Genomic DNA, 17,074 nt, shown 5'->3' with positions numbered 1-17,074 from the left:
GTAGATGAAGTGTGGAGCCTTTGAGGAGCCCAGAAACTATAGAACTGCTGCTTGCTGGAGCCCCAAAAGCTGACCCTGGTGGGAGGTGGGAGGAAAGAGAAATAGCAGGCTGTTGAAGAGAACTAAGAATAGCAGGCAAGCTATAATTAATCCAACATATGGGAGGCCAGGAGGAAATGTCTTGAGGCACATACAGGAACATACACAGAGAAGATATGGATATCTTCACACACAGAAACACACACACACACACGTTAGTTGGGAGAAGACATGACCAACCAACCGTAAGGGTTCACACATTCATACCAACATGGAATTAGGGGTGCAGACCCCACAATAAGCCAAGCCAATTAGCCTGCCTAATGAGAGCGTACACTGCCAACTTATCCAGTCTTGCCCATCTTTTACCCAAGAACAGAAATTAATTCTATCATAAAAACTTGAAATAACTTAAAATTACAGCCACTTTGGGTTTGCATGATTCAGCTAGCCTTAGACAGATCTTTGGCTCAGTTAAGAGGCTACACCAGACAGACATGAGAATGTGTGCACTTTTGCTAACCAGGCTGGTTGATCAGTGCATTGTGTGAATTGTGCCAAGTACAGGTTTATATCCCGCTTCCTGCTTGACAGAGGCCTTTTGGGCTTTTGGGGAGCACATTCCCTCAGAGATGGCCTCTCAGGAGCACTGCTGCAGCAGCTGGGTGGGGCCTGAAGCTAGTGGTTGCCTGGGTCAGGCCAGCTCTGTTCTCCTTCTAAGGCCTCTCCTGTGTGGATCTAGTGGCTGCAAAGCAAAAGGCAGGTTGCTCCTGCAGTTGCGGTTGTAGCAGACTGGCAGCACCTGGTGACCATGGCTGATCCTGAAAGGGGAAAAAAAAAAAGCAGGATCAGACCTGATTAGTACTGGAATAGGAGGCCACCAGGAAACCCCAAGGCTGCCATCTAGACCAGGGAGTAAAAAATCCCAAGAAAAGGCCGCAGCAAGCCATTTCTATACTGTTGCCAAAAAGATTGGCAGGGGATCTTTACCTTTTTGCCGAGAGATTATTGCAATTTTAAGCTGCAGTATTTGGTTTAATTGTTTCACTTTTGGTTAAAAAAATTTTATAGGTCATTCTGGGAAAACAATGGTTAGAGGGTATTTATTTTTTAAAAAAACATCAGATAAATAAAATCCTCAGAACCAAAAGGTAGACTGCTGTTTCTGGATTCATTGGGAACATAGTGATCGAGTTAGATGGTTTTTTCCCTCTTGCATTTACTATAGAGTAAATGCAAGAATCTTCCTTCCCCAAAGAAGGGATTCTTTGTAATTCTTCTTTCCCCAAAGAAGCTCAAGGCAATGTACTTAGGCTCACTTCTCCTTTTATTTTCACAAGAAAGCTGTGAGGTAGGTTGGGCTGGAGAAAGGGAGTGGCTTAAAGTCACCAAATGAGTTTCGTGGCCTTATGGGGGCTCGATCCTTAGGCTTCAGCTCTCCAAAAATACAGCAATGCTGTCTATGACTGCAGTATTGAAGATGTCCTGGGGAATGACCAAATCTTAGTAAAGCTGGATGGTTCAGGGCAAGCAAATTTATTAAGAAGATAAAATAGTGTTCCATGGAAAAAGAAAGAAAATGCAGTACGACAGACCAGCCACTTAGTCTACCCAAAATGTCCTGGATTGTCTGTTTTTAGGTAAACCCAGGTGGGCCCTGTTTCTGTATCTGCCTGCTTTATTATCATTTCCCTGCCAACAATGAGATATAACAGGGCTATAGAGAACTAAGAGCTGCCTTGGGAACTTCCCACATGATACTAGGGAACCGTACCTGAGTCCTCATAGCAATAATAAACTTGTCTTTTTTAGTTGGTTGCTTTCAGATGGCTGGTGGGAAACTAGCATAACTGAATATTTCTCTCCCCACCCCCTCTCTAAGTATAAAAGGCCTGCAAAAAAAGCTCACTTAATATTGAAGATAAAACAGGCTAGAATTCTCTCTACCATCTAATTTCCATAGCAGAAAAGTATGCATTTGCCATCTGGACTAGAGAAGCTGCAGGGGAAATAATGTTTCTCTAGAAATGACCATTGGCTCTAGGCAATGAACTGTCATTTGGTAAAATTGGTCATAAATGTTTTAAAGATAGTGAGAAAGGAGCACATATGCCGGAGATGACAATGTTCTCTTGTCCTGGATTTGTAGTGTGATCAATCCTCCCTGGAGCATCAGGAGGTTTTGAATTAGCCTTGTCACTAGCGTCCACTCAGAGTAAAGCATATGTGCACCTACCAGCAAGAAGAATGTGTGGGCTTACAAACCAGTTATTTGATGCTACAATGTCCCTATTATCTACCTTTATCCTGTCAGGTGATTAGCTAACCTGTCCCTTAAGTCAAAGAGCTCCTCCCTGAGGGTGGCAGTATGACAACCATTGGGCTTTATTTCCTTGGCAGGGAATCCAGTACTCGGCTGCAGGATTCCAAAGTGCTGGAAAACCATCATTCGCTGCTCCTTTTGCTGTATCAGAAGGATCTCGAAATCCAAGGGCTGAAAAGTGCCATCCAGAAGGATCCAGCTGACCGACTAAGTTACATTTTACAGGAACTTGTGAAGTCAAGGCATAAAGGACTATTGAAGAGGTGAGTTCCAGAAGGTTGGGCAAACCTGGAGTTTGTCCAGCCCAAAGCACAGACAAGTATGAAAACTTGTCTTGCAGAATTATAGATGACCAGGAAGCCACGTGGCTATCATTATCAAGGGTAGTAGTGATTGGGTGGGAATTACAGAATAGTGATGAGGTGTGGCTGGGCCCAGGGGAAAGTGCCACTGTGGCATAAATGCAGCTTGGGTTGTTTGTATCTGCACCATAAGTCAACAGGATGTAGCAGGTCTGGCCTCTGTGTCTTGTGACCTTTCTTCCCACCGTTCTTCTACAGATGGGTGAAGGGTTGCATGAAGTTCTCTAACCTGAGGGAAGCTGATGTTCTATTACCATGTTCTGCAAAGCAGAATAATTCTTCTTTTCTAGCTATTGGGAAGCTTGTCACTGCCTGGGGGAATCCATCAGGTCCCAGCATTACCCCAACAACAGCACCATTGATAGGAGGAGGAAATACCAACTAGACTTTTCCTTTATGGCCTGGATTGTCACGTTTCTCAGCAGATGGAGAGAAGCAGGTGCCCCAGAGTGTGTATCTCACATGGCAAGCGTAATGTGAAAAGAAGCTCTGGACTGATTGAGTACTTGAATTGCCTCATTTGGGAAGCAGAGGGGAGAGGAAAGCATGCAGGTTAAGAACACTCACCACAGGTAGCCTTTTGGAAGGGAAGATTTTGACAGTTCTGCACCTGAAGTGATAGTTTTCTATATATCCAAGAAGAGCGGAGGCTGGTGGGCACCAACGGAGGTGTCCAATGGCATATCAATGCTTATATGGCTTACCTCTGGCCTGTCTGATTGTAATTTTGCTTCACATAGTAGCCCCTTAGACATCTAGGAAAAAAACTTTCACAGGGGCAATAGCTTCTTCACAGCTGGTTGCTAACAACTGATATTAGACATGCTGGCTGGGAAATTGAGTATATCTGGAGGACATGTTTGGAGAAGGCTGCACTACATGAATCAGAGAAATGACTTCTGGAGAAAAATCCTTCATTGAAATCCCAAATCCCTACTCAGTGGGAGTAATTTGATCCAGAAAGTTTGTCTAGCTCAAAGCACAGACAAGTATGTCCCATTTCCTATGATTTTGATAAATGGTTGACCTACAGATTATAATGGGTGATAAACATTGTTACTTTTCTGCTACAGAAAACTTTCATCATTAGCATTCCTATGGCTGTCGTTTCATATGACTGTTTACAAGACCAATGAATGAACTATGCAGAAAAAGTCCTATTACATGAATGAATGAAATGGGATTTTGTATCAGGATTACCCAATTTGCCCAAATCTCTTACAGTGGACTTTCTATTGTTGCAAGTATCACCATTACCCAATCTGCCCAAAAACCACTCAAATATATTATAGTATATTATAAGTAATTGTGATACTTGCAACAATAGAAAGTCCACTGTAAGAGTAGATCTCTAATTTTCACACAAGGAATGTATAATAATTTTATATCTATTGCCTAATAAAAATTGATTCTAAAAAAGGATTTTTAAAAAGTTTTCTGGCTTGGCTTTCTAGTATGATTAACCTGCTTGCTTTTCTCAAATGTCAGTTAAAAAGTGGTTCTATATTTTATATAGAAATATATAAAATACCTCGGTTCTATATTTTATATAGAAAATATATAAAATACCTGATATATACCTTGGTTCTATATTTTAGATCTGGCAGTTAAGTAAGACATTATCCAGCCTTGGAGCTATGTTCATATTAAAAAAAAATCTTGCAGTCGTGCAAGAGATGACATTAATCTTGCAGAGGTGATGTCACAAAGAAGCAAGCCATAATCAGTACTCGAACAAGGCTTCTGGCGTTCTCAGAAAGCATTACTTTTTACAGTGACATGCTCATCAGTATTCAATTTTAAAAATGTATTTTTTTCTCACCTTTATGGGTCACAAGTAGCTGGTTAGCATATAATTGTTATTCAGGGCCTTCACCATTCCAAACTAAACTACATGAATGGCACCTCAAGTGGATACCAGCTGATTATGTTGGCCATGCAGCAAGCATGATTAATGGATGTAGTTACCACAGACATTGACTATGTACAACAGTGGATGGTTAAAGGGGGAAAGTTGTCATTGTTAACAATGTAAGAAACCAGTTGACTGAGAGAGCTCTGTGTTCCCTTTCCTTGAAAAAGATACACACAATAGATGTTATCCATTAGAGGGATCAAACATCTCCCACAGGAAAAAGGTTTTGTGAGATGTGGAACTTCTTTTTCAGATGAGATGGAGCTGCAGTTCAATAGGAAATACAGGTGTGCATGGGATATACTTGTGCACTGTATTTATTCCACAATGTTTGTGTTATGTCAAAGGCAGCTCTGAGCCTAGACATAATTTTGAGGACAATCTCTTGATGGCATACAGGCTCGGGGAGAAGAAGCCTTCATGACAGAAGGCAGGAAATGTGAGGATGAAGAAAACTTTAATGTGCAAAAGAGCATGTTCCAGAAGAGGAAAAACTGAGATATTGTTAGCGCACATACATAAAAAATACTACACAATTTATAGGGGTTCAATTTGCAGCAGTTCTGTGGTCCTGGCTAACAATGCTGAGTCTGCTGCCACCCATCCACTGAGCCTCCAAAAACGATTGCCAGCTTCTGTATAACAACTAAACACTCAACAGCATTACAACTCTGTTGGCTTGTCTCTCCATAGTAAAACAGTGGGTTTAATTTGCACCTGTTCCTTTCACTAATATATTTTTCTTGCTTTAAAAATGGGAACTTCCCCTCATTGTATGTAATTCAAGCACAGAAGGATGGAACTGTCATGCATAGCGTGAACTGGAGAGAATCTTTTATCCTGATGCTCCTTCAGAGATTTTGAAGTAACCTCAATTACAGTTTGAAGTGACACTTTCCTATCAGGAAGCCCCATTGAACATTACGATTTGCTTCTGAGTAAACATGAAGCATATAGTGCATTCATTGATTTAATGGTGATAATTACAGCTTTGCCCTTTTAAAAGATTTTCTAAATTACTCTTTTATTATTTTTTTATAATCCTCCTCCTATTTTCCCCACAACAACAACCCTATGAGGTGAGTTGGGCTTTTGAAACAAAACATCATTACTTTCAGGCTTTCCTAAGGCTTCCAGAACAGTTACCTAAACATAGGCATAAATAGCCTTTCAAATTTATCCACTAAAATTCCAGAATTTGTTCCAGAAGAAGGAGAAATTCTACAGCACATTCTCAAGAGCAGAACTTCCCCTAACTGGGAAAATAATGTAGGATCTACCTGATATTGATGTTTTATTCCTATTGCTCTTGCTTCTGAGAATTTGAACTTCAAGTGTGCTACTTTATATGGGTCTATAAAGCAGTGCTGCCTCTGAACTGGGCAAAGTTTAATGCTGAAATAAATCACAGTGTTCTTAGTCTGAGTTTCTTAGCCCAACCAATATCTAACCTGTACAATATTGTAATGAAGGAGAGAGGCCCCAGAATGCTTATATGTTACTGGGATAAAGGATATATTGAATCTAAAGAAGAAGCTGGCTCCTGTTTTCTTGAAGGATATTATTTACTTATTGCATTTATATTACCTTTTCTGAAGGTGGCTTGCAGGGTTTCCTGTAATGTTATTCCCACAACAATTTTGTGAGATATGTTGACCTAACAGATTGAACTGAATGACCCAAAGGTACCAGGTGATCTCAGTTATGTAGTTGGGACTTAAACCGGAGCTTCTCCAGGCCAAGTCCAATACCTTAATGTCTACACTGCACTGGCTCTCAATTACTAGTGCTAGAGAACAAAATTGACAATATATTTTCTTACTGATTGCAATTCTTGGTTGCATTTGGAATTTCATTGTTTATGGAATGCTCCTACTGGGGAAAGGGGGAAGCAAGTTTTGCCTATTCCTCCCTCCTGTTGTCACCCCTGGTAGACCTCCTGGATTCTCTAGAGCAGGGTTGCTCCATCTCAACAACTTTAAGATGCATGGACTTCAACTCCCACAATTCCCCAGCCATCTTAAAGTTGCTGAGATGGAGCAACCCTGCTCTAGAGGTTCCCATAGTTCTATGGTATGATTTTCAGGGACTGCAGGGGAAAGCAGCAAAGATGGATTCCACCTTATTCAACCTATAAAAAAGCTGTGCCAGATCCAAATCCTCTTGCTACCAGAAGGACCCCTTTGCTGGATCAAACTTGGGGTACAGCTCAATGTTTGCAAGTTTTCAGTGATACAAATCAAGAGCTTTTTTGAATTCTATTTAATCCTGGGTGATGTGGGATATGGCACTGATTTTGCCATTGTCAGTCTTCTAGGCTCCCATACTCAGACATGTTTTTAATAATGGAAACATAACTCAGCATGGGTTACCCAAACTCTTGTGGTCCCCCCATCGGTTAACAAGTATGCACGCATGTGCTTGATCCCTGAGAATGTTGGGCTTCACCCAAGAAGGCTAGGAGGAAATGGTTCAAGAACGTGGCTCTCTGATGAACCAGTTTTATTGCAGATGTTAGCAAAGCTGTAACTAGAGCAGAAAAACAGGAACTGCCAACTACAAGCTTCAAAGACATGTGGATATGGATACAGAGAGAGCTTTTCCACACCGTAGCCTTCAACTCCCTGTCTCCTGTGTATAAATGGGTGACAGTGAAGCTTGCTTAAGAAATCCTTTCCTGGAGTTCAACCCTGTCTCCATTTTGGCCACAGTGATGGCCACAGCGACAGACTGCAGTTAGCACAGACCTTGACTGATGGGTTCCCCTGCTGCTTTCCCCCTCCCAACCACAGCAGGAAAGCAAAGATTGCTTTCCCTTCTGTGGGCAGGTCCCCTGGCTACTGGTGTTAGGCACACAGTTGTATAGTTCTTCTTGTCAATTGGAATGAAAGAGAAAATTAGGCAGAACTCTCGTTAATTTCAACCAGCTAAAAAAACCAACAGCAGCCACCAAAACAAATGGCCCTCACTCCATGATGAATCTGTTGAAATAAAGTAAACAAAAAAATGTCCAGCTTTCCCCTACTACTGAACCAGTGGGGAATAACCTCAAGGTCTAGCCTTTCATGGCAAACAGCCAGCAGCCCAGTATGAAATGGCTGTCAAAAGGAGAGAGTGGGGAGTGGGTGTGCCTGCCACAGCACACACCAGCCAGCTGAAATCAAGGTTCTCGTGTAAGATGGAATGAAGCCCAGCAGGCTTGTAACTTTTGATGTGGAGCAAGAAAATGTTGGTGGAGGTCGCCTTCTTGGCAGTCTCGGGGCAGGCTGAGGACAATATCATCTCCTCCTACCTACCCAAAACTGTACGTGGCTTATCCTTGTCCTGGTGCAAGCAGGAAGTATCAACCCGTAATTAGTCCAGCATTCAAATCTTATGTTTCATTTTCTCCCTAATGGACTAAGAACCAGTCATTTCTCCACCAGAGGCGACATCTCTGGATTGTTAGTATAAGGGACCCATTTAGCTTCAGCTTTCTGCATCTGACCTTGGTCCTTCTAGCCCTCAGAATTCAGTGAAAATCATACCTGTAGGATATGACAGCTTTCTCCAGCTGGTTACTTGATTTCTAATGGACTTTCTTTACAGATGTCCTCTCTATTTTAGAGGACTTGGTTACAGTGGCGATGAGTGCACTGTTGGAAGACCTAAAGACCAGGTTAGGGATAGATCGACATGGAGAAAATCTATCTATACGGTTGCCGGGAGTCGAAAATGACTTGATGGCACGTAATTATGATCAAATACCTATTTTAGTGCCCTTCAGATGTGTGGAACCACAGTCTATCCCCTTGAGAGCAATAGCAGTTGTCACACATATTTGGAAAGTACCAAGAAGTCTTAGTATCTGCATTACCAGGTACGGAACACAGAGCAAATGAAGTTACTAATTTTCTGTTAAGCAAAAACGTTCTGTTTTTTTACTCCAAAATAGTTGTGCAAAGAAAGAAATATGTTTTTTATTTTTAGGAGCTCTAATGAGGAAGCCCTTCAAAAAGAAATAGATCAATTGAATGCTGACCTGATAGCTGTTAAGGAGGATCATGCAAAGGTAAATGACTCACAGATACTGCTTCAAAGGTTGGCTGATAAATTTTGAGAGGCTCAAGTGTCACAGACAAGTTCAAGTGCTCATTTGCTGAATAAAAGCAAACTATTTTTCTAAAAAAAATCTAGGCAGAACATCAGCAGATCTTGTTGAAATTATTCTTGTCTGGGAGTGCAGTCTCTTACAAATTTTGTCTGGAAAACCAAGGCTGAAATTCTAATATTCAAATGATCAGGCCATAGGTTCATTTAGTCAGGCACCTTATTCTCCAGGATAGACAGAAGTTAAGTTACTGTTCTTCAATAACCTCCTGTGTGGCTTTGTGATCCGATGCTATCGCCAATACTGAACAATACAGCCAATCAGATTTTGTCCCTGAAAAGATAATTTTTCAGTAGCAGCTTTGGCATGGGTAGTTCCCCATTGGTGGCTACTTCATTCTTTCACCTCTTCATTCTATCTGTTGAGGTTCTGGCAGTATAGTGCCATGGCATTGTATCTTGGACTCATTTTAAGAAGAGTAGAGGAGTGACTTTCAAACTTCCCCCTAGTAATCTCTCAGATTTTGAAGAAATAGCTGGCATAACCAAGAAAACTGAAGAACTGAAGACAAGATAGGGATTGGTACTGGCTTGATACAATAGTTGTATTCCCCATTGGTCAGCTGGAAGGAGCGTGTATCAGCTGAGCCACATCTCTCTCTAGGTGAGAATTGCAGCTGTGGGGACATTTTCCAGTCTCTATGTATTAGTTTGTAAAGCTCTGGAGGGGGTGAGGCCTGTAACTATAGGGAAGTGTAATAGGACTGCCTGAGCTGCCTTAATGTTAGGTCAGACTCCTGAACAGGAATGATGGTGCTAGGTCTGACAGCAGAAGCCAGAAGCTTGCCAGATCAAGAGCCCAGCTTTAGCAGAGATCCTGCTCTGGGCCGCAACTGGGGGGGGGCAATTGGGGCATGTGCCCCGGGCACCACACCGGGGGGGTGCCAAAATGTGCGCTGGGGGAGCGCCCAAATGGGCGCGGAATCCATGTTTGCCCCCGGTGACACAGACCCTAGTTGCGGCCCTGATCCTGTTTGCAGTGAAATTGGGAAGTTCATTCAGTTGAACACTTTTACAACTCTGCTGCAGGCCTTCACACTCAATTTTCAGAGGCCTGTGGAGGCACTAGGAAATCAGGGCTTGTGACTGTGTAGATTTCTCTGCCACTAACACACAACACTGGCTGAAACCCAGGACTGCCTTGAACTGTCATGAGGAGTTCAAATTTGACTGAAAACGTAAGATCACTTTGTTTGTAGTCACACTAGTGATTTATAGCATCTTCTGGAATCATATAATTACTGTTGTGCTGTAATAACAGTAATGCGGACAGAGTTTATGCCATTTCAAAAAAAATGGCTGGATTTATTTTTTTAAAAAAGACAAGCATCCAACAATATTTGCCTGATGATTGATACTATGGATGTAGCTGCACACCGAGTGGAAATTTGAACACAAGTCTCCTTGATCCAAGTCCAGTACCTTAATCATTATATTATTGCAGAATATTTTGATTTTGACATTTTGATTGATTTCCATAACTTCTTACCTGTTTTGTATGTCTTTTTGAAAAGGAGATAAAACTTCTGGAAGATAAACTCACAATATTGAAATTGCACATCAGGGATTTGCAGCAGAAAATGAAGGCCCTAGGAGTAAAGTTAGATGATGAAACTGACACAGAGTCCACCCTTTCTCTGGATGAAAGGGTAAACTTAGCATGTGAGAGCTTTGAGGTAGGAGCCAAAATGCTTTGCCTAACGAAGTCTGTATGTATTTATTATCTATTTCACAATCATTTTAAATAATTAATTATGATTTGTTTCTTTTATCAATTTCTGATTTTGTTTGGGGGAGAAATAATTTTCAACTTGATTGAAATGTCTTGTAAAGTAATAATTGCTTATGAATTCTACCCAGGGTCTTCCCAAAGATGCTTTTGGCTCCTTGTCCTGCCTGATCTTTTAATTAAAAAAAATCTTTTAATTGAGAACAACTTTTTACCTTTTTCAAGCATATATGTACAGTACATGTTTCTTTGCTACATCATTTTTAACTTCAACATTTTATCTTCTAAAGTTAAAGTTAAGCTCTAGTCCTGCCTTAGGCATGAAAGCTAGCTGGTTGACTTTGCGCCAGTCACTCTCTCTCAGCCCACAACATCAGGCTCAGGAGACAAGCTGGTCGGTCAATTCTTGTTTCAACCAACAGATCAACATACAGTTGATCTGAAAAAAGTGAACCCTGCACATGCAGGAAAAACACTAGGAAGAAAAAAAATTACATTCTTGTAAATAGATGTTTGATGATTGATGACACCCAATATGGAAGACATTTTGTAAATAGCATTTCCAGTGGCAACCATTGCACATCTGGAATTGTGCTTAAGAGTGCTTAAGACATGCTGTCAAAATACCAAATGTGCCCACCATTTCCAGCTGTTTAGAGTCAAACAGGTTTCTACAACAAGACACACACACACACACACACACATATCCTAAGCAACAATGGCCCTAATATTCTACTTTAATCCAGAACTGTCCATCCATCTGTTAATAGACACTTCTTCTCCAACCCTGTGCTCCCAAAATGTGCTCTCTGAAGCCTCACCCCGCCCAGAGCAATTTTAAGAGGATGAGAAAAACTGCTGTTGAGTGAATAGAGGTTGGCTGATAAAATTTTGGAGGAAACCCAGTATCTGCTTCTAGATAGGGATTGAGTTGGTAGTGAGGTTTGCCTATCAAATATATCTCCTCTATTAACATGAAGATTGTGTCAAGTCTTATTCTGAAACTTGATAGTGCTAATTAATATAACAGTTCTAGAAAAATGGTTACATTTGGAAAGAGAATTCTATTGGCCAGGAAAAATATGACTATAATTTACAAAGTCAAATTGTGACATGTAAAGTAATATTTTGAAGTTTCATGTTTTTTCCTATAGTTAAATAAGTAATTTGAGCATTGGGAAACAGCTGATTTATGCCATCATGCTATGAATCCCTTGTTTGCTTAATGGGATGCAAATGTATATATTTTATCAAACACTAAAATGGAAGACGGAAACTGAGCAATGGAAGAGAAAGAGGAAAATATTAAAACATTAAGGGACAGAAATAAATACTGTGCATTCCTCATTCATCAGCATCCAAATGAGGTAAAATCATATGAGGCGCAGGTGGACTCACTTTTTTGTAACTCATTTGTAATTACTTGTGTGCAATTAATTTAAGGAAGGAAAATCAAAAACCTCTTTTAGTACTTAACCAACTGGGATGATATCTCAGAGCAGTAGAAGAAACAGATTGACCATCAGATGAATGGAGTAAATTCCTGTCTGAGAGATGTATAAATACCCAGCAAGGGGCAGCAGCTGTCTCACCTTATCTGCATGTGAAAGCTAAACAGTGTCAGGCCTGGTTAGTATTAGATGGGAGACCCCAAGGAATAACAGCGTTGTAGGCTAGACTGGAAATTCAAAAACTTCCCCCGGAAGGGCAATGGCAAACCACTTCCATAATCTTGTCAAGAAACAGATATGTCCATGAATCACCAACCCTTATGTGCAGCCTGAAGGTGATCTTACCTTGAAGAAGGGTGGGAGGAAAAGATTGTGGCAAAAGACTAGTGATGACATGATGAAGCAGAGCACTGGGGCAGAGATGGGTAACTTGACATACGTTATTGTACTTCCTACCCTAGTTTTCAGTCCCAGCAGAAATATGAAAACAATACAAGAAAAAGTGAAATAAATAGAATAAACCACATCAAAACTTGGTATCACTAAAAATGTCATGGTATTAAACTAGCAAATATGGTGTTAGTTAAGGCACATAAGTTATTCCCTCCTCAAATCTACTTTCCCAGGAAAAATACAACATCAGCTCAATAGCAGCACTTTCCCCGTAAGCAAGTCATTGGGGAAGCAAAAGACAGCTTCTTAACTTGGCTTTTTCCTATCAAATAGGGAAATAAACATTTGGAAAAGGCATAACTCCTTGTCCTCCTCCTTTTCTTGAAAGTTTAATTAGGGATGAAGCCCCTCCCCTTGCCAATCAATACATCAGTCCTATTGAGGTATTGCTGGAACTGAAAAACCTTGCAGAGAAATAGATGATGTTCCAGGCCCAGGCTGACTCTGTCTCTCCAAGAAGTCCCTAGTTAGTCAGGGTTAGCAGAGAGTCCAACGCTACCTCTTCTGCCCAGGACTTCTCCCTGCAGCCTCGCCCTAACATTCAAGAGCGATTTGGAGAAGAACCACCCCAACCTTCTGCTTGGATGCTGTTACGCAGACCCTTCCCACAGTTGCATCTTTTTCCATGAGCAGCTTGAGTAAGGATTGCCAGAGGAGGCTGGTTGTGGTCAAGATAATTGGAAATGGAGGGACAGTCAAGAAGGATTCACCGGAGAAGGGCAAGCCTTGAAGACACAAGATGTTTTTTCTCCTGCTGGTAGATTGCTAGTCAGGCAGAAAGAAAATGAAGTTGCAAAGAAAAGGGGAAAGAGAAAACTGAGGAAGATTTTAGTCACTTTGAGGGGAAAATTCTTCTCCAAGGTTCCACTCCAAGGCTTAAGGAAAGCTGAGAGTTGTTGTGAAAGAATGATGTCACTATTTTGGGTCTACTTCTAGCAGGTCTAGGTGGCTAGAATAAGGAATTCTTAAGAGGGAACTCCTGACTTTCCGACAGGAAACAAGCCTGTGTTGCAGTCATTGGCAGAGCAAGCTTGGATCCACAAGCTTGGATCCACTGCCGGATCTTGATAATTCCCAATTAAGGACACACAGGAGATGTTCATTCTTGTGCATGCTTCACAGCAATTAAGGAACAGAGGTGGAGGTGTTAGAAAAGGAAATCCTCTTGAAAAATAGCAGAGGAATTCAAAGATTACCTTCTGTGATGGCTAACATAAAGAGCAGCTGGAATGTGGCTCTCTGAGGTAGAAAGGAATCCAGCTTTTGAGGGTCAATCAGAATTACTATTTTAAATGAACTGAACAAAGATAGTGTGCCTAAAGAAACACTTCACTAACCCTGCATTTTCGTGGTAGCGGTAGTGGAGGTAATTTAGGTTTGGTGTTTTTTTTTTACAATTGATTCAGTAAAAAGTATTACAAATTACTTACATATTTCAAAAATATGAAAGTATTACACTGACATTCTTTCACAACAACTCTCAGCCTTCCTTAAGCCTTGGAGTGAAACCTTGGAGAAGAATTCCCCCCCCCCGAAGTGACTAAAATCTCCCTCAGTTTTCTCTTCTGACCAACATTTACATTCAGTACTAAAAGTAAAGCCATCCCATTGTGCCAATAGTTTAATCTACATATTGTAAGAATAACTAAAATCTGAGGTGCTAAATCAGCCATCTTAGTTTCAAATGAGCTAATTTGGTACACTGATGATGAAGAGCTCATTGTGCTGAGTACAGGCCAGCAACTCCTGGGTCACAGGCAGGTAACTGTATGCCTCTCGATGCAATACACTTGCAACCTCCACCAGATCCTGCTGGGTTTCTCTCTTTATAGCTCTTTATAGCAATATGTTTCTTTAGCTGAAAGCTAATTTAGTTAATATCAGAAGGGAGGAGGAGCTGACTGCCCGTCTTCTGGCTTTGTTACTAAACAAATGCACTGAAATTTTGTTCCTATAGGGAAATGCTTCCTTATTACCTTGATACTTCAAAACTCTATATTCATCAACCAATTGTGCATTGGGTATAAGTTTTTTTCCTCCTTTGGGTATAACAGAGATCAGTTTCATTGAATGAATACAATGTGAAGCAGGTACCACATGATTTTGGGGAAGCAGTGCTATATATGTCTCCTGACAACATATGGCTCCCCCAGATGCATTTCAGTTTTCATGCAATAAGCCAAGATATCTGAAAGGAAAAACCTCTGCCCAACATTGGCCCATTTGGAGGCTTTTGGGGAAAAACACTCTCGTTTCTTTCCTCCAATGTTACCATATTAGGTGTAGTTGGGTTTCTTTTTCTTTCCTGTTATATCTTGCTTTTAAATAGTGTTTACAACTTTTTCAGTGCTTTTAATGAAGTTGGTTACCCTGAACAGGAGTGATGCGATGAATGCGTGTGTCGATGAAAGTCTGTACTCCATGATAAACAGACCTTCAAGAAAAGTCATCATTCCACTGGGTTGGAACCCTGATGGCAGATGAACGGTCTGAAGTCTCCCACTCCCCAGTCCTGAATGGCCCTAGAGGACACTTCCTGGGGGTTGGAAGGGAGGCTTCATGTCTGCATCAGCCTAAAGTGGCCACTAGGTTCCAGGTGATCCCCTCCCTGAGGGATCACCACTGACAACATGGTTGGTGAACTGTCCCCATGATAAAATGGTTAAGCAGACATGGTTTGATGTCTGCTTAAGGACAGAAAACGTTATTTTAACACCAAAACAAGTAAGGATGACTTTAAATTATCTCTGGTATGTGTTGAGAACAAAATGAAGCAATTGTCAGTCTCCACAATCAAATGTTTGGGAAAACGTTTGATTGTGTTCGTCTGCAATGGAATAGCCACTCAATGCGTGTCAGAAGAAGAGAGGGGAGGGGGAAAATGCAAGGACTGTGAAACGATCTTGTTTGGATTTCAGGTGGGAGTCAAGGACTTTCTGCAGGAGACATCTGCGGCTGGCAGCGTTGGCTGTTGGAAGGAGAATGGGAAGGAAACAAGGGGAGGGGAATGCCTGGGACTGGAATATTTTAATGCGGGATTTTGAGCCAGAATTTCTAATCGCAGCTTTTTCATTGTTCTGTGCTCTTGTTTCCGATAAACCTAAATTCTGCATATAGCTATTGTGCATGAGTTGGGTGAATGGTGAACCTGAAGGTGCCAGGTCTTGCAGCAATATCACAGGGACATGACAGAAAAAAGGTTGCTGGGCATGTCCATGCCACACTTAGGTTGAAGGGCCACCAGCCTGTGTTTCTTTCACCTGTTCTGAATTCCAGCAGTGGCATATACTGCAGATATCATGGCTCTACAAAAATATACAATGACTGTACCCTCTCTGCCCATTCATAAACCTCTTCATAAAAGCCATAATATAAAGATATAGAGATAGATGATAGATGATAGAGATACCCCAGCATGCCAGCCATGGGTTGTTTGGTTGTTTTGACCATGGGTTCAATGCCCTTCTGGAATTGCTGTAACTGGTAGATGGCTTTCCCACTGGGAATGTGGGGAGGGAGGTCCTTCCCCATGTGGAATATGTCCACGAGCTGCAAGCCAGAACAGGGACACCTCGGATTCACAGTGGGACAGCAGAATCCATGCCACCTGAGTTTTCTGTTGGTTCGCAGGCAGTAAGTGACCACTTCAACTGAGCTCTGGGAAGGAGCTCTAGGTAAGGATATTTAAACTCACCACTAGTTTCTGACCTTCATTCATCCATATAAAGCTGTGTCCAGGAGAATGGTAAATAGCTGTCTGAGCACATTGTGGCCATTTTTTCTTCTGTCCAAAATATTTCTGAATTAAGATTGTAAAGAATTCCTGCAGGTGCAAAGCACATGATTCAAGAGGTAATGACACAGAGCTAGTCAGCTGAGCAAATCATAGCCTGTAGGACATGGAGAACAAGCATCTCATGTTCCGGGGTCTGGTGAAGTCATTATTTTCCTGACACATCACTTTAACCTGACTAATAAGGATAGTGAGAGAAGGTGGACGCTGGGCTCTGCTCCTGCTGCAAACAAGCAGATGCCTTTTCAAGAAGATTGAGTAACAGTCACATTTAAAACCAGGCTGTTCTTTAATTAATTATATTTATGCACTCATTATTGTGCTTTCGACAAAAAAAGTATCTCTTGCGCAATTCAGCTGGAATAGGCTGAGGTTCAGCTTTTAACAGATTGAATTACCTTGGTTTTAAATGTGAAGAAACGTTGATTTTTCTTTTTTCATATATCTTGGAACCTTGATTTTTCTTATGTCATTTCTGGAGTTCTTGTGTTCTGGTGGGATCTACAAATTGTGCAAAGTCAAAAAGTGTTTTGTTTGCTTTGGGCAGAGCATCTAGTCATGGTTTATAAGCCATGATTTATGATTAGCACAGAGGTGGGCAATAGCATGTGCCACTAAAGTCCCCTTCTTTCCCCTAATATCCCCAGCCCTGAAATGGTAACATACAGCTCCTATACTGCCAATTCCCGGTTTAGTACAATCTATGAATCCAGCCATTATGGCTTATTCAATACACTCTGGTTAAAACAAACCATGAGTGAACCCATTCTGTAAACTAGCCAGTGTGGGAGAAACTGTCTTGCTCAGAGGTTGAGCCCATGCTTTGCAGAGCAGAGATTCGCTTCCAGGGATCTCATGTG

At 41.3% G+C, this 17,074-nt stretch overlaps 1 protein-coding gene across 1 annotated transcript in view; it reads left to right on the top strand.

Moving 5' to 3' along the window:
* LMNTD2 (lamin tail domain containing 2) overlaps nucleotides 1-17,074 on the top strand; it is an 80,981-nt gene that overhangs the window by 36,319 nt on the left and 27,588 nt on the right. The window contains exons 3-5 of the mRNA XM_063317788.1: nucleotides 2,440-2,625; nucleotides 8,609-8,690; nucleotides 10,303-10,464. Of these exons, the coding sequence (XP_063173858.1) occupies nucleotides 2,440-2,625; nucleotides 8,609-8,690; nucleotides 10,303-10,464 (430 nt within the window). The remainder of the gene's footprint in view (nucleotides 1-2,439; nucleotides 2,626-8,608; nucleotides 8,691-10,302; nucleotides 10,465-17,074) is intronic.

Source organism: Candoia aspera, chromosome 1 (assembly GCF_035149785.1).
Source record: "Candoia aspera isolate rCanAsp1 chromosome 1, rCanAsp1.hap2, whole genome shotgun sequence".
In the NCBI taxonomy this organism is placed as follows: Eukaryota; Metazoa; Chordata; class Lepidosauria; order Squamata; family Boidae; genus Candoia; species Candoia aspera.
The sequence above is the reverse complement of the archived record's forward strand: the minus strand, read 5'-3'. Positions and strand labels throughout refer to the sequence as shown.